General features: G+C 45.6%; 1 protein-coding gene across 1 annotated transcript in view; it reads left to right on the forward strand.

Annotated features, from left to right (window-relative positions):
* Positions 1-27,040, forward strand: part of FBXO41 (F-box protein 41) — a 140,359-nt gene that overhangs the window by 17,533 nt on the left and 95,786 nt on the right. Inside the window, exon 2 of the mRNA XM_077478121.1 lies at positions 17,836-18,811. Within this exon, the coding sequence (XP_077334247.1) occupies positions 18,075-18,811 (737 nt within the window). The 5' untranslated portion in view covers positions 17,836-18,074. The remainder of the gene's footprint in view (positions 1-17,835; positions 18,812-27,040) is intronic.

Below are 27,040 nucleotides of genomic sequence, written 5' to 3' on the forward strand. Positions count from 1 at the left end.
ATAGAACCATTTATCCAACTGTATATCCAGAGCCTCTGGTTTATAGACCAGATACATTCTAAATATACAACCATATATCCAACTATCTATAGCTTCTGGTTTATAGACCAGATACAGACCAGTCACTGCTCTGGGTATATGTAAGGCTTTACATTCACTTTAAACCTTGATATCATAAACGCTCCTTATGCTTTACCGTCTGGTAAGCGCATTTATTTGTCGGTGGCTGGGCACAGTAGTGATAAGGAAGTGTGGAATCACTGTGGTGCGATCGACTTCTTTCTCTTCAATACACAAAATTATTTATGGACTTTTATTTATAGTATTGGTTTATTTATTTGTTTTTTTCTATTGGTGTAGTTTTTTATATATGTTTTTTTGGCGCAGCTCTTTTTCCTATTATCTGCAAAGCCCATTGTAACATCATTGTTATGAATGAATGAATGAAATACTTGTATAGCGCACAATGCGAACTGAATCGCCTCTAGGCAGTGTATATCACAAATAGTCTTGCATAAGCTGGCTCTTATCCAACGCATTCCGTGGAATAAACATTCACTTTCTTCAAGGATGCACATGCCATTTACGTAATGAGAATCTCATCAATGGATACTTGCAGAATTGTTCTCCAAAAATCTGTTCTATGAGATTTCTATTTTTATCAATTTTTTATTTTTTTTTTATTCTCATTATTTGTATTGCATGTGCGTCCTTGAAGCAGTGAACATTGTTCAGAGAAACGTGTTGGATGAAAATCAACCTATGCAAGAGTATTTGTGGTGTGTACTGTATGTAGCGCTACCCCCTTAGGAGCCGCTGAGTATTCTGCATATCCTGATCACTACTGAGCCCTGAGCAGAGTATTGTCCCTTCTGACAGCACCGAAATACCTTGGCCAGGTTACTGCCTAGGTGTCACACAAAGGATAAACACATATACACACTGATGAGATAAAAATTTAACTTGTATTAGTGCCACAGAAATGTCAAAACATGTAAAAGAAAACAATTGGCTGAGTCTTTCAAAAATGGCAAAATGCCATGTAGTAAAGATAAATATGCCTAATGGCATGAGGCCACTGATGATGTCAACCTATGACGAAACGCGTAGGGATGAGCTTGTGATGTGAGCTTTCTTTATACTTGGAACATGTGAGTGCATTATCGTTTACTTTAAAAGAATACTGCACCATATATATTTATCTTTATTACATGGGCTATACTATGTGTGTAGAATCAATGTTGTGAATACGGAGATCGAGTGTGGAAATTGGTGTGGCGATCCTGTTTCCATCTTATTATACCTGCTAGTACCTGATTGATCGTGGCTGATCGAAGTATTCCTTTCTTATTCAATGCCTATTTGACCCCTCTAATAAGGGTCCGAAGAGGAGGGTAAGAGGCAGAGTGTCTGGGTTGCTGGTGGTGGTTATCCTCTCCTTTATACTCTTCTACTATATTCCACATTTGATGATCGGAGGGTCTATGGACACTTTTATTGCACCTATTCTATATATTGTTTTATTGTCGTTCACCAATATTGCGCTGGCTGCTTACATTTTTATAACATATCTGATTATTAGTTTTATTTAGCTCACCAGACACCTATTACTTTCAGTTTCCTAAGGTCACACTACAAATCATTAGAGCTCCCCCTAGCTGCAGCCTGGAAATAGCATTACTGGGAGGTTTATTTCTTTAGGACAGGGATATGCAATTAGCGGACCTCCAGCTGTTGCAAAACTACAAGTCCCATCATGCCTCTGCCTCTGGGTGTCATGCTTGTGGCTGTCCGAGTCTTGCTATACCTCATGGGACTTGTAGTTCTGCAACAGCTGTAGGTTCGCTAATTGCATATCCCTGCTTTAGGAGTTTGGCCACGGGTTACAAAAAAGTTAATGTTGCAAGTCTGGAGTTTTGCATCGATGTTGATTTCACATGAGCGCAAACTGCTGCCTAGTGTTTAGGCCTTAGTGAGTGCAGTTCCACAGGGTCCCCACTAGGGCGGCCTTAAGCCCCGGCCCAGCGCTGCAGCACAACGGTTCGGTTCCTTGTGCTGTTTCCGCCTCCTCCAGTCTGAGCTCTGCTGTGCAGGAATTGGAATAGGCTGACTCCAGGTGAAATCAGGGGCAATGCTGGCATTAACGAGGGTGATAATGGGGTGCAGGGGATACCTACACTGGATAATGAAATGGATGATGGGGTGCGGGGAATGCCTCTAATATTATATTGTCCTGGATAATGAATATGATTATGGGGTGCAGGAGATGTCTGTACTGGATAACGTGAGATAATGGGGTTCAGAGGATACTGGAAATGCATGCTGTACTGGATAATGAGGGACATAATGGGCTGCTGGGGTTGCCTTTTGGGGCACAGGGAATGCCTGGACTGTATACTATATTGAATAAGGGACATAATGGGGTGCAGAGTATGCCTGTACTGTATACTATATTTGATAATGAGGGAGATAATGGGGTACAGGGGATACCTATACTGGATAGTGTAAGATGATGGGGTTCAGGGGATACCTATAATGAGAGAGATAATAGGGTCCAAAAAATGTCTATACTGGATAATTGGAGAGATAAAGGGGTGCAGGGGATTCCTGTACTAGATAATGGGAGAGATAATGGGGTGCAGGGGATTCCTGTACTAGATAATGTGTACTATATGAAGAGAGATATTGGGGTTCAGGGGATGCCTGTGCTGTATACTATATTGGATAATGAATATAACAATTGGAGGTAATATTATCTGCTTTTATGGGCCAAAATCCCCAAAATATATGGAAACAATGTTCCCCCCTTGGGGAGATGGGACTTTAAAAGGCACAGAGATTTAAATACCAATCTTGTTTAGATCTCATGTGCCTTTAAAGTCCCATCTCCCCAAGGGGGGAACATTGTTTCCATATTGGATATTGAGGAAGATCATGGGGTGCAGACGATGCCTATACTGGATAATGAGAGAGGTAGTGGGGTGCAGGAAATGTCTACACTGGATAATGGGAGAGATGTTGGGGTGCAGCGGATACCTGTACTGTATAATGTGAGAGATATTGGGGTGCAGGGGATACCTGTACTGTATAATGTGAGAGATATTGGGGTGCAGGGGATACTTGTACTGGATAATGGGAGAGATATTGGGGTGCAGGGGATACTTGTACTGGATAATGGGAGCGATATTGGGGTGCAGGGGATACCTGTACTGGATAATGTGAGAGATATTGGGGTGCAGAGATACCTTTACTGTATAATGTGAGAGATATTGGTGTGCAGGGAATACCTGTACTGTATAATGTGAGAGATATTGGGGTGCAGGGGATACCTGTACTGTATAATGTGAGAGATATTGGGGTGCAGGGGTTACCTGTACTGTATAATGTGAGAAATATTGGGGTGCAGGGGATACTTGTACTGGATAATGTGAGAGATATTGGGGTGCATGAGATACCTGTACTGGAAAATGTGAGAGATATTGGGGTGCAGGGGATACTTGTACTGAATAATGGGAGAGATATTGGGGTGTAGGGGATACTTGTACTGGATAATGGGAGAGATGTTGGGGTGCAGGGGGTATTTGTACTGGATAATGGGAGAGCTATTGGGGTGCAGGGGATACCTGTACTGGATAATGTGAGAGATATTGGGGTGCAGGGATACCTCTACTGTATAATAGGAGACATATTGGGGTGCAGGGAATACCTGTACTGTATGTGAGAAATATTGGGGTGCAGGGGATACTTGTACTGGATAATGTGAGAGATATTGGGGTGCATGGGATACCTGTACTGGATAATGTGAGAGATATTGGGGTGCAGGGGATACTTGTACTGGATAATGTGAGAGATATTGGGGTGCATGGGATACCTGTACTGGATAATGTGAGAGATATTGGGGTGCAGGGGATACCTGTACTAGATAATGTGAGAGATATTGGGGTGCAGGGGATACCTGTACTGATAATGTGAGAGATATTGGGGTGCAGGGGATATTTATACTGGATAATGTGAGAGATATTGGGGTGCAGGGGATACCTGTACTGATAATGTGAGAGATATTGGGGTGCAGGGGATATTTGTACTGTATAATGTGAGAAATATTGGGGTGCAGGGGATACTTGTACTGGATAATGTGAGAGATATTGGGGTGCATGGGATACCTGTACTGGATAATGTGAGAGATATTGGGGTGCAGGGGATACTTGTACTGGATAATGTGAGAGATATTGGGGTGCATGGGATACCTGTACTGGATAATGTGAGAGATATTGGGGTGCAGGGGATACCTGTACTAGATAATGTGAGAGATATTGGGGTGCAGGGGATATTTGTACTGGATAATGTGAGAGATATTGGGGTGCAGGGGATACCTGTACTGATAATGAGAGAGATATTGGGGTGGAGGGGATACTTGTACTGGATAATGTGAGAGATATTGGGGTGCAGAGAATACCTGTACTGTATAATGTGAGAGATATTGGGGTGCAGGGGTTACCTGTACTGTATAATGTGAGAGATATTGGGGTGCATGGGATACCTGTACTGGATAATGTGAGAGATATTGGGGTGCAGGGGATACCTGTACTAGATAATGTGAGAGATATTGGGGTGCAGGGGATATTTGTACTGGATAATGTGAGAGATATTGGGGTGCAGGGGATACCTGTACTGATAATGAGAGAGATATTGGGGTGGAGGGGATACTTGTACTGGATAATGTGAGAGATATTGGGGTGCAGAGATACCTTTACTGTATAATGTGAGAGATATTGGTGTGCAGGGAATACCTGTACTGTATAATGTGAGAGATATTGGGGTGCAGGGGTTACCTGTACTGTATAATGTGAGAAATATTGGGGTGCAGGGGATACTTGTACTGGATAATGTGAGAGATATTGGGGTGCATGAGATACCTGTACTGGAAAATGTGAGAGATATTGGGGTGCAGGGGATACTTGTACTGAATAATGGGAGAGATATTGGGGTGTAGGGGATACTTGTACTGGATAATGGGAGAGATGTTGGGGTGCAGGGGGTATTTGTACTGGATAATGGGAGAGCTATTGGGGTGCAGGGGATACCTGTACTGGATAATGTGAGAGATATTGGGGTGCAGGGATACCTCTACTGTATAATAGGAGACATATTGGGGTGCAGGGAATACCTGTACTGTATAATGTGAGAAATATTGGGGTGCAGGGGATACCTGTACTGGATAATGTGAGAGATATTGGGGTGCATGGGATACCTGTACTGGATAATGTGAGAGATATTGGGGTGCAGGGGATACTTGTACTGGATAATGTGAGAGATATTGGGGTGCATGGGATACCTGTACTGGATAATGTGAGAGATATTGGGGTGCAGCGGATACCTGTACTAGATAATGTGAGAGATATTGGGGTGCAGGGGATACCTGTACTGATAATGTGAGAGATATTGGGGTGCAGGGGATATTTGTACTGGATAATGTGAGAGATATTGGGGTGCAGGGGATACCTGTACTGATAATGTGAGAGATATTGGGGTGCAGGGGATATTTGTACTGTATAATGTGAGAAATATTGGGGTGCAGGGGATACTTGTACTGGATAATGTGAGAGATATTGGGGTGCATGGGATACCTGTACTGGATAATGTGAGAGATATTGGGGTGCATGGGATACCTGTACTGGATAATGTGAGAGATATTGGGGTGCAGGGGATACTTGTACTGGATAATGTGAGAGATATTGGGGTGCATGGGATACCTGTACTGGATAATGTGAGAGATATTGGGGTGCAGGGGATACCTGTACTAGATAATGTGAGAGATATTGGGGTGCAGGGGATATTTGTACTGGATAATGTGAGAGATATTGGGGTGCAGGGGATACCTGTACTGATAATGAGAGAGATATTGGGGTGGAGGGGATACTTGTACTGGATAATGTGAGAGATATTGGGGTGCAGGGGATGTATAAAATATTCTGAACAGTGTATTGTTATGATCAGGTCTCCCCGCTCTCTATAGTCCGGTAGGAGCCCCCCATAGCCACCATGCTGTACAGACAAGCAGCTCTGACTGGTTTGGGGCCCCCAGGTAGTGCTAAGTCACGGCCAGGCCGGTGTGATCGAGGTGACAGGACCCCCCTGTGGCTGATGAGGAACGACAGAGCCATAAATCGTTGTATTCTGCTCTCTCATGTCTCCTCTCCCCGCTTGTCACACACAATATCTTCTCCCCGAGGCCCCCCATCCCCCGCTCTGCGCCCGTCTCAGAAGGTTATCATGTGAAGATTGGAGGAATCCACCCTGACAGTCCAGAGCCCGGACCCAGCCATCCACACACTGCGCTCACCTGAGATATACCAGCACGTCACAGTGCCCGCCACACTACCACCCACTTCTATATGTAAAGACTCTGCACAGTACCACTTCTCTTGTCCTGTATGCCGGGTGTAATTCTCAGTATCTGTTCTTATTCTGATATTGGATGTTAATCATAGAGTAACATTGGTGAAGTCACATTGGTGGAGTCATGTTGGTGGAGTCATGTTGGTGGAGTCATGTTGGTGGAGTCACATTGGTGGAGTCACATCGGTGAAGTCACGTCGGTGGATTCATGTCGGTGGAGTCACGTTGGTGAAGTCACATGTTTTGTAACTGGCGGTTGTGCCGGAGGGTCCCCGGAAGGAGTTATCGTCACATTCCTGCCTCACTGTACATGGCTCTGGAAAGAGTAATAATAAAATCGGTGGAGTCACGTTGGGGGAGTCACATTGGTGAAGTCACATCGGTGGAGTCATGTTGGTGAAGTCACGTTGGTGGAGTCACGTTGGTGAAGTCACATCAGTGGAGTCACATTGGTGGAGTCACGTCGCTGGAGTCACGTTGGTGGAGTCACGTTGGTGAAGTCACGTCGCTGGAGTCACTGTGGAGTCACGTTGGTGGAGTCACATTGGTTGAGTCATGTTGGTGAAGTCACGTTGGTGGAGTCACGTCAGTGGAGTCACATTGGTGAAGTCACGTCGCTGGAGTCACAGTGGAGTCACGTCGGTGAAGTCACGTTGGTGAAGTCACATTGGTGGAGTCACATGTTTTGTAACTGGCGGTTCCCGGAAGGAGTGATCGTCACATTCCTGCCTCGCTGTACATGGCTCTGGAAAGAGTAATAATAAATCGGTGGAGTCACGTTGGTGGAGTCATGTTGGTGAAGTCACGTTGGTGGAGAAACATCGGTGGAGTCATGTTGGTGAAGTCACATCAGTGGAGTCATATTGGTGGAGTCACGTTGGTGAAGTCACATCTGTGGAGTCACATTGGTGAAGTCACGTCGCTGGAGTCACGGTGGAGTCACGTTGGTGGAGTCACATTGGTTGAGTCATGTTGGTGAAGTCACGTTGGTGGAGTCACGTCAGTGGAGTCACATTGGTGAAGTCACGTCGCTGGAGTCACAGTGGAGTCACGTCGGTGGAGTCACGTCGGTGAAGTCACATCTGTGGAGTTACAGTGGTGGAGTCACATTGGTGGAGTCACATCTGTGGAGTTACAGTGGTGGAGTCACATTGGTGGAGTCACATTGGTGGAGTCACATCGGTGGAGTCATGTTGGTGAAGTCACATCAGTGGAGTCATATTGGTGGAGTCACATTGGTGAAGTCACATCTGTGGAGTCACATTGGTGAAGTCACGTCGCTGGAGTCACAGTGGAGTCACGTTGGTGGAGTCACATTGGTTGAGTCATGTTGGTGAAGTCACGTTGGTGGAGTCACGTCAGTGGAGTCACATTGGTGAAGTCACGTCGCTGGAGTCACAGTGGAGTCACGTCGGTGGAGTCACGTCGGTGAAGTCACATTGGTGGAGTCACATCTGTGGAGTTACAGTGGTGGAGTCACATTGGTGGAGTCACATTGGTGGAGTCACATTGGTGGAGTCACGTTGGTGGAGTCACATTGGTGGAGTCACATCTGTGGAGTTACAGTGGTGGAGTCACATTGGTGGAGTCACATTGGTGGAGTCACGTTGGTGGAGTCACGTTGGTGGAGTCACGTTGGTGGAGTCACAGTGGTGGAGTCACGTTGGTGGAGTCACGTTGGTGGAGTCACAGTGGTGGAGTCACGTTGGTGGAGTCACGTTGGTGGAGTCACAGTGGTGGAGTCACGTTGGTGGAGTCACGTTGGTGGAGTCACAGTGGTGGAGTCACATTGGTGGAGTCACGTTGGTGGAGTCACGTTGGTGGAGTCACGTTGGTGGAGTCACGTTGGTGGAGTCACAGTGGTGGAGTCACAGTGGTGGAGTCACAGTGGTGGAGTCACATTGGTGGAGTCACATTGGTGGAGTCACGTTGGTGGAGTCACGTTGGTGGAGTCACATGCTTTGTAACTGGCAGTTGTGCCGGAGGGTCCCGGAGGGAGTGATCGGCACATTCCTGCCTCACTGTACACGGCTCTGGAAATAAAAATGAGTGATCTGTCACCGACGCATTGCAGGATGAACGGCAGGATCCTGTCTCCCTCGGGTCCTGGAAATATCATACCCCGGGGGGCCTTACTAAACGAGACGCCATCAGTACAGAGGATCATCAGTGTGATGTATGTTTTTAATGTCCTCTGGGGATGTAATCAGAGAAAAGGATTTGTGATTATTAAAGCTGAAGTTTTTTTGCCTTCCCTGCCCCACCCCCATCAATATGATAATGACATTTTTAATTAAAATCTTTCCATTTTCATTAGATTCCTTATTTTAACCCCAGTGACATCATCACTGGATCTCTGTGCTTCTCTATGCAATGCGGGCAGATCACGGCTTGTGGGAGGGGCTCAGCATTTCTCTCAAGAGCCCTGACTGACTTTTTTTTTGCGTTTTTATATGCGACTTTGGCACATTGTTATGTGTGACTTGCGCATTTTTACAGAGCGCTTTTGAGCTTTGGCGTTTTTTTTATTAGCCAAAAGAGAAAACTATCATCCGTTGCATCATTTGTTGCTCGGTATTTCAACTTTTTTAGCTTTTCCCTTAGCATTTATTTCTTTTTTAATTATTATTATTCATTTATTTTTTATTTTTTGTTTGATTTGGCTATGGTTAGGATTAGTGGTTAGAGTTATTTATTTTAATTATTTTTTGTTAGGGTTAGGGTGTTAATACTAATACTAATAATATTAATAATAATAATAATAATAAAAAATGTAAGATAAATACACAAATTAATAAAAATCGTAAATAAATTCAATAAATGAACATTAAGTATTAACAAATAAATAATTAATCCCTAACCTTAAGCCCTAACCCTTAAAAAAATAAAATAAATATCTAAACCCTAACACATAATAAATAGTTACATAAATTATTATTATTATTATTATTATTATTATTATTAATATGTTTTTTTTGGGGGGGGGGGGTTGGATGTTTATTTATTTTTACTATTATTATTATTAATAATATTAATACTCATTTATTTAATATTTTTTTAAAGTTGGGGTTAATTATTATTTATGTATTATTATATATTATTATTATTATTATTATTATTATTATTATTATTGATATTATCATTAATAATATTGATACTCATTTATTACATTTTTTTTTAAAGTTGGGGTTAATTATTATTTATGTATTATTATATATTATTATTATTATTATTATTATTGATATTATCATTAATAATATTAATACTCATTTATTTGCATTTTTTAAGGTTGGGGTTAATTATTATTATTTATTTATGTATTGTTACATATTATCATTTCATTTTATTCATTTATGATACATTTTAGTTATTTGTGTATTTATTTTACATTTATTTAGTCATATATTATTATTATTATTATTATTATTTTTTTTTATATTTTTTTCATTTGGAAAAATTATTATTATTATTATTAATTTGGGGGGGGGGAGGGGGTTTGGATGTTTATTTATTTTTATTTATTTTACATTATTTACATTATTTATTATTATTTACATTATTTTACATTTATAATATGTGACTAAATAAATGTAAAATAATACACAAATTAATAAAAATCATAAATACATTCAATAAATTAACATTGAGTATTAAGAAATAAATAATTAATCCCTAACCTTAAGCTCTAACCCTTAAAAAAAAAAAATAATAAAAAAAATATCTAAACCTTTAACCATAACACATAACAAACAGTTACAGAAATAATAATAATAATAATTATTATTATTCATTTGGGGGGGGAGGGGGTTTGGATGTTTATTTATTTTTATTTATTTTACATTATTTACATTATTTATTATTATTTACATTATTTTAAATTTATAATATGTGACTAAATAAATGTAAAATAATACCCAAATAATAAAAATCATAAATACATTCAATAAATTAACATTGAGCATTAAGAAATAAATAATTAATCCCTAACCTTAAGCTCTAACCCTTAAAAAAAATAATAATAAAAAAAATATCTAAACCTTTAACCATAACACATAACAAACAGTTACAGAAATAATAATAATAATTATTATTATTATTAATTGGGGGGGGAGGGGGTTTGGATGTTTATTTATTTTTATTATTATTATTATTATTAATAACAATAATTTTAATACTCATTTATTTTTAAAAAATGTAAGTTTGGGGTTAATTATTATTTATTTATACATTATATATTATCAATTCATTTTATTCATTTATGATAAATTTTAGATATTTGTGTATTTATTTTACATTTATTTCTTCATATATTTTTTATACATTAATCATTTGAGCAGAAAATCGTGCAAAAACGCGTAACAAAGCGCACAAAAACCTGTGCGTGGCGCATCTTCTTTAATTTCTATGGAAATAAAAGTGCGCCAAAAATTTAAAAATTTGCCCGATTTTAACTACATATTAAAGCTCCACAACGCTGAGGTGTGAATGGGTCCAAAAAGGTTTTGAAGCTTCCTCGGGGCGTTTCAAAGTGGATGGGCTGCCCCGGGCGCGATAAGCGAAAAACGACGAGCGAAAAACACTCCAACCCCTCAAAAAATAAAAATAAAAATACGCAATTTCGCTGCACTCAGCATAAAAGAGAAATGCAGTAAAGGGATCTTATTAGTCGAGCGGTGCGCGGCGTGCGCCGATTGTCATCCTCAGGCGTGACCCCCTCCATGATGCTCGGTGTAGACTAACGAGACATGAAAGCCTCCGTCGCGGCGTCAGGAAGTTGCTCTCGCGGCTCTGATCGACAAGGCATCCCAGATCAGCCGCAGCGGCAGCAATTACTTACTTGACCTCCTTGTAATGATATCCAATCACAGGCGGGAGCGTGTGTGAGAAGCGCTCCGCCATGGTACGTGAGGATTCAGGTGAACGCACGCTGCTTAGCAACCGACACAGCGTGACACGTTCTCCGTCCGTGGGGCTGGAGGAAAACACGTGAAGTACGTGATGAACGTGGATTCCACATTTTTTTTCCACATTTTGTTATGTTACAGCCTTATTCCAAAATAAATTAAATTCATTATCTTTCTCAAAGTTCTACAAACAATCCCCCATAATGACAACGTGAAAGAAATTTGTTTGAACTCTTTGCAAATTTATTAAAAATGAAAAAAAAAAAAATAAATCTCATGTACATAAGTATTACATAGTTACATAGTAGGTGAGGTCGAAAAAAGACCCAAGTCCACCAAGTCCAACCTACGTGTATTCACAGCCTTTGTCACGACACTTAGCCCTTGTACACCCGGTCGGAGAATCCGTCGGAATGTGTCCTATCGGAGCGTTTTGTCGGATAATCCGACTGTGTGTGGTATGCATTGGACTGTTTCCGTCGGAATATCCGTCGGACCAAATTTTCCAACTTGTTGGAAATATTTTCTGACCAACTGGTCCGATAGGACATACTCCGATCATGTGTAGAGAATTCCGATCGGACCAAGTGCCACGCATGCTCAGATCAAATTCCTACATCAAAGCTATTGGCTACTAACCTGAACGTAGTCCCGTCGTAACGGAATTACAACATCGCGTTCTGAACGATCGGATTTTTCGACAACTTAGTCCGACCGTGTGCATGCAACAGTTTCGGACAAGATCCGACGGACAAAATTCGACGGATTTGGTTGTCGAAATCTCCGACCGTGTGTACAGGGGGCTTAGAATTGAGCTCAGGTGCCTCCGGTTTCTACAACTTGTTTGGAGTCCACACCTGAGGTACATTCAGTCAACTGGACGTGATTTGGAAAGGCGCACACAACCTGTCTATATATAAGGTCCCACAGGTAACAGTGCATGTCAGAGCACAAACCAAGCCATGAAGTCCAAGGAACGGTCTGTAGACCTCCGAGACAGGATTGTTTGGAGGCACAGATCTGGAGAAGGGTACAGAAACATTTCTGCAGCAATGAAGGTAAGGTGGCCTCATCTGTAAAAGGAAGAAGTTTGGAACCACCAGGACTCTTCCTAGAGTGGACCTCCCCTGGGCAAACATGAACCAAGGGCCTTAGCCAGGGAGGTGACCAAGAACCTGATGGTCACTCTTGACAGAGCTCCAGTATTTCTCTGTGGAAAGAGGAGAACCTTCCAGAACAGTGATTCTCAACCAGGGTTCCTCCAGAGGTTGTAGGGGTTCCTTCAGCTTTGGGCAATTTCTGCCTCTCAGATAAGTTTCCACTGACACCATTCATCTTTTTAGCTCTCTGTAAGGAGGTAATTCTTCCCTATGACCACAAGTTTGAGGAGCATTCTTCCCACTGACCATCACACTAATGTATCATGAGTTGTAGATTTCACATTCTTTGCAGTGGTTCCCTGAGACTGGAGAACCATTTCACTGTCTGCCCGGACACCTCCTGATCAGAGGACTTGTCTGCTGTTGCTGGGCTGAGGAGCCAGTTGCTGGGACAAGGACTTGGGGGGAGTCCTGAGTCTGTACTGTCCAGCACCCTGTCCCCCTTCTTCTTCATGTCCAGCAGTGCAGGGACATCCTGCAAGGCTAGCAAACAGTAATAGTACGGGGCGGAAATATTCTAGCGCAATGAATTGCGCCACAATGCAGGTCAAGACACTGCAAGTGAAGCGCCTCCTCTGCAATCACGTGATTGCATAGATACCGCGCTTCCCATAGTGCGCTGTATTTTTTTGTTTTGTTAAAGGGCCTTTTGTTTTTTTGTGACACTGGCACCAACAATGGGCTACTATTCCTTCCACTGACACCAGTGATGGGGCACTATTCCTTCCACTGACAGCAGTGACAGGGCATTATTCCTTCCACTGACACCAGTGATGGGGCACTATTCCTTCCACTGACACCAATGATGGGGCACTATTCCTTCCACTGACACCAGTGATGGGGCACTATTCCTTCCACTGACACCAGTGATGGGGCACTATTCCTTCCACTGACACCAGTGAAGGGGCACTATTCCTTACACTGACACCAGTGATGGGGCACTATTCCTTCCACTGACCCCAGTGATGGGCCACTATTCCTTCCACTGACACCAGTGATGGGGCACTATTCCTTCAACTGACACCAGTGAAGGGGCACTATTCCTTCCACTGACACCAGTGATGGGCCATTATTCCTTCCACTGACACCAGTGATGGGCCACTATTCCTTCCACTGACACCAGTGATGGGGCACTATTCCTTCCACTGACCCCAGTGATGGGCCACTATTCCTTCCACTGACACCAGTGATGGGGCACTATTCCTTCCACTGACACTAGTGATGGGCCATTATTCCTTCCACTGACACCAGTGATGGGACACTATTCCTTCCACTGACACCAGTGATGGGGCACTATTCCTTCCACTGACACCAGTGATGGGGCACTATTCCTTCCACTGACACCAGTGATGGGGCACTATTCCTTCCACTTACACCAGTGATGGGGCACTATTCCTTCCACTGACACCAGTGATGGGGCACTATTCCTTCCACTTACACCAGTGATGGGGCACTATTCCTTCCACTGACACCAGTGAAGGGGCACATCAGCTATGGGAAACTATTACCCCAACTGACACTAATGATGAAGCAGTATTCCTCCCACTAATAATAAAGACGGGGAACCGTTTACTACCACTAGGTCATTTTCCAACCCCCGATGGCCACAGTCCGGCCCCCCTAAAGTGTGAAGGACAGTAAACTGACCCTTTTATTTAAAAAGTTTGGAGACCCCTGCTCTAGAGGAACCCTAGGATTCCATTGATTCCTGGTTGAGAGTGGTTGAGGCGGTGTCTTAATTGGGTTGGCAGAATTCCAGATGGAATATTTCTGTTGAGTTGGATCAGTCTTTCATAACCTATTTACCCCAGAGAAACCCCTAAAATTTTCAGCTTTCAGGGAAGGAAGAAAAATAAAACCCTATAGTGGTGTTCAAAATGCCACTCTACAGACCGCTAAAAGGATAGCTGGGATCATGCTGCTGGCTCTGCCAAGTGGGGTTGGCCCTGGAGCTATGCTGGCACTATCCTATGGGAGGTTAATCAGCAACACCTCCAAGAACCCCTAACAACCTTTGGAGGAATCCTAAGGTTCCACTAAAACCTGGTTGAGAATGGCTAGTCTGGAGTCTTATTTGGGTTGGTCTGGGTTGGTGAGCAGGCTCCATACCTCTTCCTCTCTCTCTCCTCCTTCTGTTAATAGCTGGAGATTTGTAAGCCAGAGTCCCTTTCGCTAAAAACCTCTGGAGGAACCCTAGGATTCCGCTGATCCCTGGTTAAGAATAGTTGAGCTGTCATCTCATTTAGGTTGACAGCATTCCAGATAGACCATTTCTTTGAGTTGGATCAGTCTTTCATAACATGTTTGCCCCCCAGAGGAACCCCTAATATAATTTTCAGGTCTTGGGAACTCTTATTAAAACCAATGCATTAAGGGTCAATGGCAAAATATGTCGCCTATATTGGTGGTCTGTAGGAATAATAAATCCCCTATAGTGGTGTTCAGAATGGGATCATTGGGTTCAGGCTGTAGGTTCTGCCAAGTTTTGTTGGTCCTGGAACTAGCAGGTACCATCAGATGGGAGGTCGGTCAGTCACAGCTTAGTGAATCCCTAAAAACCTTTGGAGGAATATTAGGGTTCCACAGATATCTGGTTGAAAATGGCAAAGCTGGAGTCTATTTTGGGTTGGTCTTGGTAGGTTATCTCTCTCTCTCTCCTTCTCTCTTTCTCTATCTCTCTCGTCTTCTTCTGTACTTTCTACTTTCAACACACATAAGGACTGAATTGGGTTATAATCAGGGCTTTTTTCACTGGGGGAAACTGGAGAACCCAGTTCTGGTACCTCCATCACTGAATGTATGACATGGCAAGTGATGTTGAAGGATCTATTGATGCTGGCTGCTGAAGGATCAATGGTTTCTGGAGGGGGTCTATTGTTACTGGAGGGTCAGTCATTGCTGGAGGGGGTCTACTGTTGAGGAGGGGATCTATAGTTGCTGCAGGAGGGTCTATTGATGCTGGCTGTTGGGAGTATATTATTGCTGGGGTGGATCTATTGTTGCTGGGGGGTCCTTGTTGCTGGGGGGAGGGTCCATTGTTGCTGGGGGGGTCTATTGTTGCTGACTGTTGGGAGTCTATTGTTTTCTTGTTGGGGTGGATCTATTGTTGTTGGGGGGTCTATTGTTGCTAGCTGCTAAGGATCTATTTTACTGCCTTTCCTGTTATCATTAACAAATTACATACAAATTAGCACAGCAAAATGATACTTGGTTTTCTATTCTCTAAAGCCTTGTACACACGATCGGAGAATCCGTCGGAATGTGTCCTATCGGACCGTGTTGTCGGATAATCCGACTGTGTGTGGTATGCATCGGACTGTTTCCGTCGGAATATCCGTCGGACCCAAATTTCCAACTTGTTGGAAATATTTCCCGACCAACTGGTTCGATCGGACATACTCCGATCATGTGTAGAGAATTTTGATCGGATCAAGTGCCACACATGCTCAGATCAAATTCCTACATCAAAGCTATTGGCTACTAGCCTGAATGTAGTCCCATCGTAACGAAATTACGTCATCACGTTCTGAAAGATCGGATTTTTCGACAACTTAGGCCGACCGTGTGCATGCAACAGTTTCGGACAAGATCCGACGGACAAAATCCGACGGGCAAAATCCGATGGATTTGGTTGTCGAAATCTCCGACCGTGTGTACAGGGGCTAAAAGATGCAGTACTGGGATGTCTACCGACCACATGTGCTCACAGGCACAAGAGACAAAATGGAGATGTGTGTGTGTGTGTGTGTGTGTGTGTGTGTAAACACACACACACATCCCCATTCTGTTAGGAGAGGAGAGACCGTTTGTGTGTTTAACTAAGTAGGAACAGCAATCTGGCTCCTCCTCTAGTAAGTCACATCCCCCCACAGTTAGAAACACCTAGCAAGGAACACATTTAACCCCTTGATCGCCCCCTAGTGTTAACCCCTTCCCTACCAGTCACATTTACAAAGTAATCAGTGCATTTTTATAGCACTGATCGCTGTATAAATGTCAGTGGTCCCAAAAATGTGTCAAAAGTGTCCGATCTGTCCATGTCGCAGTCCCGCTAAAAATCGCAGACCGCACCATTACTAGTAAAAAAAAAATAATAATAATAAAAATGCCATAATAATGCCATAAATCTATTCCCTATTTTGTAGACGCTATAACTTTTGCGCAAACCAATCAATATACGCTTATTGCGAATTTTTTAAAATCTTTATTTTTTTACCAAAAAAATGTAGAATATATATCGGCCTAAACTAAGGAAGACATTTGTTTTTTTATATTTAATGGGGGAAATTTATTATGGCAAAAAGTGAAAAATTTTCCTTTTTGTTTTCAAAATTGTCGCTCTTTTTTTTTTTTGTTTATAGCGCAAAAAAAAAATTAATCTGCAGATAAAATACCACCAAAAGAAAGCTCTATTTGTGGGGAAAAAAAAGGGCATCAGTTTTGTTTTGGTACAATGTCGCGCGACCGCGCAATTGTCAGTTAAAGCGACGCAGTGCCGTAACGAAAAAATGGCCTGGTCATTAAGGGAGAAATTCTTCCGGTCCTTAAGTGGTTAAAATAGGAAAGTGCCCTATATCAGTTAGATAGTAGGTCCCTGTTTTTTTTCTAGAATGCCTACCAATTGTTGTTTTGTTGTACGGCTATGCATGGCCAACTCAATGGCGAACCCTATTGTATTGTCGCCACCTTGTTGTTATGTCAAATGCGAAAATAATCAATAAAAATAATTTAAAAAATTTTTTTTTAATTGTTTAAAGTAGAGCTCCAGTAATTCTTTACTCTGTAACAGCTACCTAATAGTGACAACGGTGGACCATGGTTGAGTAATGTGTGTCTTGGCTGCTTGTATTCTTCACCAGTAATGCCTAAGATAGGGTAACAACATGGGGCACGGTTAGGAGGCAATTGTCACACCATAGTGTCAGTTGTCACATAAGGGCCTGCACGAGGATCTTCATGGCCTGATCACCTAGTGTTATTTTTTTTTATTATTATTATTATTATACAGGTTTTATATAGCGCCAACAGTTTGCTCAGCGCTTTACAACATGAGGGCAGACATTACATTTACATTACAATTTGGTACATGAGAAAACAGAGGGTCCTGCTCGTTAGAGCTTACAATCTAAAAAGGAAGGGGCAATTTTATTATTTTATTTTAGGCAAAGCTGCAGATTTAGAAAGACTTTTTATTTTTTATTTTTAACATGTTATGTAAAATTTATATGAGATTTCACAAATTTGGCTTAGATCTTCTGCAAAAAAAAAAAAAAAAAACTTCTATAAATTTAAACTTATCGTTGCATATTGCTGCATATATAGATGTCTACATTGTATCTGATGGTGGCTTTTTTTTTTCTTCTCCTCCACAGTCTGGTGACCATTTGGATGATACGGCCTCAGAACTTTACCAGCTTTAATATCTTTCCCAATATCGGTATAGAGGATCTGACCATTGACCACAGAAGATGATTCCGTTGACCCAATGCCTTCTAAAAGAGTGTTTGCCCCCGATCTTTGACTTCTCCCGAGTCCCTGGCACGCCATGACCCTCACCATCTGCCTGCTCTGTTCAGGGCTAAGGGACAGTCACCATATTAGGAGCTGAGGGATGGCCTCTTTGGACCTGCCTTATCGGTGTCCGAGGTGCGGAGAGCACAAGCGTTTCAGGAGCCTGTCCTCGTTGAGGGCCCACCTGGAATACAACCACACCTATGAGACCCTTTACGTTCTGTCCAAGACCAACAGCATTTGCGATGCTGCCGTCTTCCCACTGACCAGCGAGGCCGCTTTGTTGACCCCAGCCCACCGCCGGGAAGTCTTTGAAAGCACATCGTTCCAAGGCAAGGAGCAGAGGTTCACTCAGGACTTAGTTCAGTCTGAGGAATTCAGCCCGACGTCCCCTCGATACACCCAGGAGGTGGAGATCCCCCTTGGAGAGATATTCACCAAAACCACCATGGCAACCTCTCACACCCCACCGCCAGCAGCCGTGGCGGCTGCTGCCGCGGCCTCCGCCGCCGTGGATGCGGCCTACGAAGAAGGCCTGGCGCGGCTGAAGGTGAGAGCCTTCGAGAAGCTCGAGGTGGACAAGCGACTGGAGAAGCTGACGGAGGAGGTGGAGCAGAAGATCGCCACGCAGGTTGGGAGGCTGCAGGTGGAGCTGGAGAAGAAAAGTTCGGAGCTGGAAAAGGCCAAGCAGGAGAGTTTGAGGCTGGGGCGGGAAAAGCAAGAACTGGAGGACCGGGCCTCGGAGCTCACCAGGCAGGTGGACGTTAGTGTGGAAATGTTGGCGTCCCTCAAGCAGGACCTGGTCCAAAAGGAGCAGGAACTGGGCAAGAAACAGCAGTGAGTATTTATCTGAATAGTTGTTTCTATATCTTTGCGATGGAAACCTGTAGGGGGGAAAAATATGGCTGCCATTGCTGACCTTCTAAGAACTTTTTGAGCCATTGACTCGTATCAAGCATGCAGATTAGAAACTCAGAGATCTGACTTCATTCTAGGTCAGTGCCTCAGAAACTGAAGTCATTGGGTCAGCATGACAGCCAAGCAGTTGTCAATATCAGAAAGAGGCCTCAACTATGGCAGCCCTTGTTTTTGTTTTTCAGTTCAACTTTAATTTTCTATCTTTCTTTGGCCACTGTGGTCAATTCTATATCTTTGTTTTTTTTTTTTGTTTTTTTTAAGTGATAATGCAGTTGACAATGAAGGTAACCACAACATTTGGCCAATATAACGATAAAAGAATAACAGTATTTTTTCTGATAGTATAGTTAAGATTGAACTGGTGGTACTGGGTCTAGTGGTAGATCTTAGCCCTTGTACACACGGTCGGAGAATCCGTCGGAATGTGTCCTATCGGACCGTTTTGTCGGATATTCCGACTGTGTGTGGTCTGCATCGGACTGTTTCCGTCGGAATATCCGTCGGACCAAATCTTCCAACTTGCTGGAAATATTTTCTGACAAACTGGTCTGATCGGACATACTCCGATCATGTGTAGAGAATTCCGATCGGACAAAGTGCCACGCATGCTCAGATCAAATTCCTACACCAAAGCTATTGGCTACTAGCCTGAACGTAGTCCCGTCGTAACGAAATAACGTCATCACGTTATTTCAAACAATTGGATTTTCCGACAACTTCGTCCGACCGTGTCTATGCAACAGTTTCGGACAAGATCCATCGGACAAAATCCGATGGACAGAATCCGTCGGATTTGGTTGTCGAAATCTCCGACCGTGTGTACAAGGGCTTAGGCCGCGTACACACGGGCGGACTGTTCGCCCAACCTTGTCCGCTGAACAGTGTTTGGGCGGACAGTCCGCTCGTGTGTGGGCTTTCAGCGGACAGTTTCAGCGGACAGTTTGACGGACAGTTTGACGGACAAAGTCTTTCGGAAATTCCGAAAAACTGTCCGCTGAAACTGTGTTTGAGCGAACAGTCTGCCCGTGTGTAGGCTACTTTCGAAATGAGCAAACTGTTCCCGCTCGGAGGAAAGTCTGCTCATTTCGAGCGCGTGTGAAGGTAGGCGGGGCCCGCGACGGAGACGTCGCGGGCTCCGCCGCCTGGAATGGGCTTAAAGGGGAACCCCAACGCCGAAAAAAATCGGCGTGGGGGTTCCCCCAAAGTCCACAACAGACCCTTGTCCGAGCACGCTACCCGGCCGGCCAGGAAAGGGGGGCGAGCGAGCGCGCCCCCCCTCCTGAGCCGTACCAGGCCGCGTGCCCTCAACATGGGGGGTGCCTTGGGGAAGGGGGGGCCGCGCGGCCCCCCCACCCCAAAGCACCTTGTCCCCATGTTGATGAGGACAAGGGCCTCTTCCCGACAACCCTGGCCGTTGGTTGTCGGGGTCTGCGGGCGGGGGGCTTATCGGAATCCGGGAGCCCCCTTTAAGAAGGGGGCCCCCGGATACCGGCCCCCCACCCTATGTGAATGAGTATGGGGTACAATGTACCCCTACCCATTCACCTGTGAAATAAAGTACAAAAAAAAACACAACACAGGGAAAAAATATTTTATTGCACAGCTCCGGGGGTCTTCCGTCTTCGGGGGTCTTCTCGCCGGACTCCTCCGCTATCTTCGTGTAGCTCTTTTGCTAGCGGAGGAGTCCGGCTTTCTTCCTCCCCGCCGCCGGCCTCTTCTCCCGACTTCAGGGGTCTTGTCCCCCTCTTCGGTTCTTCTGCCGGGCCACCGCGCCTTCTTGTAGCTCTTTTGCAGGCGGTGGCCCGGTCTTCTGTCGCCGCTGCCTTCCGTTCTTCTGTCGCCGCCGCCTTCGGTTTTTCTGTCGCCGCTGCCTTCCGTTCTTCTGTCGCCGCCTTCGGTTCTTCTGCCGGGCCACCGCGCCTTCTTGTAGCTCTTTTACAGGCGGTGGCCCGGTCTTCTGTCGCCGCTGTTGCCGTCGCCGCCTTCCGTTCTTCTTCTTCTTCTTGTTCTTCTTCTTCTTCTCCAGGAGATGTTGACACGTCGCTCTCTCCGGCCGGAATGCCAGAGCCGCGCTGTGCGGTCACTTATATAGTGACAATGGGGCGGGGTCACATGGTATATGTCACATGGGTTGGTCACATGGTGACCCCGCCCCCTTACGATGTCATAGTCCCCATGTGACATCAACCCATGTGACCAACCCATGTGACATATACCATGTGACACCGCCCCATTGTCACTATATAAGTGACCGCACAGCGCGGCTCTGGCATTCCGGCCGGAGAGAGCGACGTGTCAACATCTCCTGGAGAAGAAGAAGAAGAACAAGAAGAAGAAGAAGAACGGAAGGCGGCGACAGCGACAGCGGCGACAGAAGACCGGGCCACCGCCTGTAAAAGAGCTACAAGAAGGCGCGGTGGCCCGGCAGAAGAACCGAAGGCGGCGACAGAAGAACGGAAGGCAGCGGCGACAGAAGACCGGGCCACCGCCTGCAAAAGAGCTACAAGAAGGCGCGGTGGCCCGGCAGAAGAACCGAAGAGGGGGACAAGACCCCCGAAGTCGGGAGAAGAGGCCGGCGGCGGGGAGGAAGAAAGCCGGACTCCTCCGCTAGCAAAAGAGCTACACGAAGATAGCGGAGGAGTCCGGCGAGAAGACCCCCGAAGACGGAAGACCCCCGGAGCTGTGCAATAAAATATTTTTTCTCGTGTGTTGTGTTTTTTTTTTTGGGTACTTTTATTTCACAGGTGAATGGGTAGGGGTACATTGTACCCCATACTCATTCACAAAGGGTGGGGGGCCGGTATCCGGGGGCCCCCTTCTTAAAGGGGGCTCCCGGATTCCGATAAGCCCCCCGCCCGCAGACCCCGACAACCAACGGCCAGGGTTGTCGGGAAGAGGCCCTTGTCCTCATCAACATGGGGACAAGGTGCTTTGGGGTGGGGGGGCCGCGCGGCCCCCCCTTCCCCAAGGCACCCCCCCATGTTGAGGGCACGCGGCCTGGTACGGCTCAGGAGGGGGGGCGCGCTCGCTTGCCCCCCTTTCCTGGCCGGCCGGGTAGCGTGCTCGGACAAGGGTCTGTTGTGGACTTTGGGGGGACCCCACGCCGATTTTTTTCGGCGTTGGGGTTCCCCTTTAAGTCCATTCCAGGCGGCGGAGCCCGTGACGTCTCCTTCGCGGGCCCCGCCTACCTGTACACGCGCTCGAAATGGGCGGATTTGCCTCCGCCTTACGTGGGCGAGTCCGTTCATTTCAAAAGTTGAGCGAACTGTTTGGCAAACAGTTCGCTGAAACAGTCCGCTCAAAAAGTGCCGTGTGTGGCCATGTCCGTCCATGCTAATTTTGAGCGGACTGTTTGCCGAAACTGTTTGACGAACAAAGTTGGGCGAACAGTCCGCCCGTGTGTACGCGGCCTTAGACGGTGCTTGTTGGATGGATGGCAGTTGGTCTGTTATCTAGCGGCTGAAGGAATTGGGGTGGAGCCTTGGCCAATAGACTTAAAAATTAAGTTTAGGTGGGGGGGGGGGGGGGGGTAGAAGATCAAATGGAGGGTCATTAGTTAATAGTCTGGTCGGATACCTTTAAGTTTATGGGAAATATTGTTCCGTGGATTGTTGGGTGTCAATAGCAAGGTTTGACTGGAAGATTCCCAAGCACCAAAACATTTGTGGACCTGTATTTCCTTTTGTATGGAGGTCTCCATCCTTTCCATGCAGAAAACATAAGACGGCTTTGTGAAGTATCTTATATTTGATATGGTCTGCCTTTGAGCTTGTGTCCTGTTGTATCTTGAAAGCGTATGTAAGCCCTAATAAGGAGCTTTTCTTATTTGCTCCTTTTCAGTCTGTTAAATATACCACTGAAAGTGTTTTGTTATACCTGACACGAGAAATACATGTTGATCCTGACAGAAATCCAGTGCTGTCCTGTGTACTCTGCTGTGTTAACTCAAATGAAGTTATCAACACTGCCCAGTACACCTCCCCATATTTTTACAGAGATGATAAGATAAGGGAGTCGTCTGTAGTCCCGTCTTAGGGTGACACTGATGCTCTGTTCCCTCCATAGATACAGTGCAATGAGTGAACGTTGTCACCCTAGGGCAGTAAGTGGTAATGATAGGATCATCAGGTCATTCTGTGGAAGGGAAACAAAACCCGGTAAAAATGTAGTGCTACCTCCCCCCCAGTACAGACCTTTCCTCCCAGTACAAAAAAAAAGACCCACACAGTACAGACCTCTCCACCCCCCCCCCCCCATCCTTCCCCAGTGGTACAGACCACAGACCCCCAGTACAGACCTCCCCCCCCTCCAATACAGACCTGTCCCTCCAGTACAGAGCTTTCCTGTCCAGTAAAGACCCCTCCCATTACAGACCTGCCTCCCAGTACATTCCACCAATCCTGCAAGTATAGACATTTCCTTCCAGTACAGAACTTCAACCCCCTCCTTCCCCTGTTCAGACCACAGAACACCCAGTACAGATCCCCAGTGCAGACTTTTTCCCAACCAGTACAGACCTCTCCTCCCACCAATACAGACCTCTCCCCCTCCCACCCCAAGCACAGACCTTTCCTCCGCAGTACCGAACACAGACCCTCCCCTGTTCCTCCAATACAACTTTTCCTCCCCAGTACAGGCCTCTCCCCCCAGTACAGAGCTTTTTTCCACAGTACAGAACACAGACCCCCAGTTCAGACCTATCCCAATAGTACAACATTTCCTCCCCATTTCAGGCCTTTCCCCCCACCAATACAGACCTCTCCCTCTAGTACAGACCTTTCCTCCCCAGTAAAGACCCCCCTCTCCCAATGCAGACCTGCTCCCCAGTACTGACCACCAATCCTGCAAGTGCAGACATTTCCTCCCAATGCAAAAATCAGACCCACACAGTATAGACCTTTACCCCCCCCCCCCTTCCTTTTTTTAGACCACAGCACACCCAATACAAAACACAGGCCCCCAATACAGACCTTTCCCCAACCAATACAGACCTCACCACCCTCAGGACAGACCTTTCCCCTGCAGTACCGAACACACACCCCCAGTTCAAACCTGTTCCTCTAGTACAACTTTTCCTCCCCAGTACAGACCTCTCCCCTAGTACAGAGCTTTCCTCCGCAGTGCAGAACACCTATCCCTTTAGTATGAACTCCCCCCCCCCCCAGTACAGACCTTTCCCCCCATCAATACAGACCTATCCCTCTGGTTTGAACCCCCCCCCCTTCCTTTTTTTAGACCACAGCACACCCAATAAAAAACAAAAACACAAACACAGGCCCCCAGTACAGACCTTCCCCCAACCAATACAGATCTCACCACCCTCAGGACAGACCTTTCCCCTGCAGTACCGAACACACACCCCCCGTTCAAACTTGTTCCTCTAGTACAACTTTTCCTCCCCAGTACAGACCTCTCCCCTAGTACAGAGCTTTCCTCCGCAGTACAGAACACCTATCCCTTTAGTATGAACTCCCCCCCCCCCCCCCAGTACAGACCTTTCCCCCCATCAATACAGACCTATCCCTCTGGTTTGAACCCCCCCCCCCCCAGTACAGACCTATCTGTCTAGTATGAACTTCCCCCCAGTACAGACCTTTCCCCCCATCAATACAGACCTATCCCTCTAGTATGAACTTCCCCCCAGTACAGACCTCCCCCCCCCCATCAATACAGACCTATCCCTCTAGTATGAACTTCCCCCCAGTACAGACCTTCCCCCCAACCAATACAGACTTCACCACCCTCAGGACAGACCTTTCCCCTGCAGTACCGAACACCCCCCGTTCAAACCTGTTCCTCTAGTACAACTTTTCCTCCCCAGTACAGACCTCTCCCCTAGTACAGAGCTTTCCTCCGCAGTACAGAACACCTATTCCTCTAGTATGACCCCCCCCCCCCCCCCCAGTACAGACCTTTCCTCCCATCAATACAGACCTATCCCTCTAGTCTGAACCCCCCCCAATACAGACCTTTCCCCCCATCAGTACAGACCTATCCCTCTAGTATGAACTTCCCCCCAGTACAGACCTTCCCCCACATCAATACAGACCTATCCCTCTAGTATGAACTTCCCCCCAGTACAGACCTTTCCCCCCATCAATACAGACCTATCCCACTAGTATGAACTCCCCTCCCCCCAGTACAGACCTATCCCTCTAATATGAACCCTCCCCCCCCCCCAGTACAGACCTTTCCCCCCATCAATACAGACCTATCCCTCTAGTATGAACTTCCCCCCCAGTACAGACCTTTCCCCCCACCAATACAGATCTCTATTTCTAGTTCAGACCTTTCCCCCCCAGTATACTTTGCTGTCTACTAAACCAGAATAGAACCAGTAAAACAAGAGTATAAAAGATGATGCTAGCAGTGGGGGTTTGCTTTGGGCACCAAAGGTTGTGTACCTTGAGGCCCGACTTGGTTGTCTGCATCCTCTAGCTGCTGCAAATTGATAGTTGATAGCAGAATGCAGAAAATTGACCCCCCCCCCCCCCCCCCCACCGCACTCCAAATTCTCATTATTCCAATTTTTTGCAGTAAAATACACTTTCAGCTGGCTTACAGAAACAATAGAACCAGCGGGGTCGTGATCTCAGTGGCGTTCTCGGAGTGACTCTGTAAGGAGACAATGGGGAGTTGTAGTCACGTTGGGATGATCTGTACCCCGGCGGTGGGTACCAGTCACAGAGCGCGCCCCGTGTACAATGCTCTGAACACATAATGTATCATTTCATCAGAGTCTGAGTCACGGCTCCCGTCTCTGCGGGTTTTATTAGAGATACAAATGACTTGCTTGCTAACAATGTTAAAACTTTACTTTACTGTAGCTTTTCTGGACCGGAGCAAATTTTACATATCCACAATGGGCCTGATTATTCGGCAACAACTTTGCCATTACTTTGCCACTTCCGGGACCGCCCACCGAGTATTTACGTCACTACTTTGCCTTTAAATACCGGGGTAATGGTAGCAGATAGCTGCCATAGCCCCCCGGTATTTTATTAAACGGCGGGCTGCCCGTTTTCACATAAAAAAAAATATTTTATGTTGTAAAATTTTGCAAACAAGTAATTTCTGTCCTTCACTGATGTGCGCTGATGAGGCGGTACTGATGGGCATTGATGGGCACTGATAGGCTGCACTGATAGGTACTAGAGCTGCACTGTTCTGGCTAAAATGAGAATCATTTGAGAAACTTCCTGCATTTTCACCTTGTTAAAAACTTGGCAGACTGCCTGGATTTTTTCTTTACACACAGAAGGTTATCCCTTTGATCTAAGAAGGAAGAGTTTGTTACAATGTTTCATGTTAAAAACTTGGCAGACTGCCCAGATATTTTCTTTTGACAGCTGAGTGAGCAGATAAGTCTCTCCACTTGTTATATGAAAGAATTGGCAAACTCTGCAATAGAGATTGTCAGGGGGGTTGAATCGAGATCACGATTTTTTAACGATTAATTGTGCAGCTCTAATAGGTGGCACTGATAGGCTGCACTGATGGACACTGATGGGCAACACTGGAGGTACTGGTGGGCACTGTTGGGACTGCAGTAATAATAAGTGTACTGTACATGTCCCTTTTAGAGAAGATGGCTCCTCTTTTCCTCTCCTCGTGCTGTCAGCATAAGAAAAGGACTGCCAATAACCGGCTGATTGTCATTGGACACAGCTGATCATGTGAGGCACTGATTGGCTAAATAAAAACGTATCAAAAACATGTTCAAAAAGTGCAATATGCACCGCAAAACGTGCCAGAAAAACGCATCGACCACAACCTGCATAGATTGTGAACCTAGCCTTAAAGTGATTGTAAAGGTGTAAATAAAAAAATAACAAACATATCATACTTACCTCTACTGTGCATCTCGTTTTGGAGAGTGGCCCCGAACCTGCTCTTCTGGGGTCCTTCGGCGGCTCTCGCGGCTCCTCCCCACATCTGATAACCCCCTAGGAGAAGCGCTTCCCTGAGGGGGGTTACCTTGCGGGCGCGCTCCCGAGTCCAGCATTCAGAATTTGCCTATTCTTCCGGGAAGTGCATTTGTGAGGTCAGGCAGTGATGTTGGACGAGAAGGCCTGGCTCGCAGTCTCTGTTCTAATTCATCCCAAAGGTGTTATAATGGTTTGAGGTCAGGACTCTGTGTAGGACAGT

The sequence above is a fragment of the Lithobates pipiens genome, unplaced genomic scaffold, assembly GCF_037356315.1.
Source record: "Lithobates pipiens isolate NorthernLeopardFrog02 unplaced genomic scaffold, aLitPip1_a1.2 Scaffold_13, whole genome shotgun sequence".
NCBI lineage: Eukaryota > Metazoa > Chordata > Amphibia > Anura > Ranidae > Lithobates > Lithobates pipiens.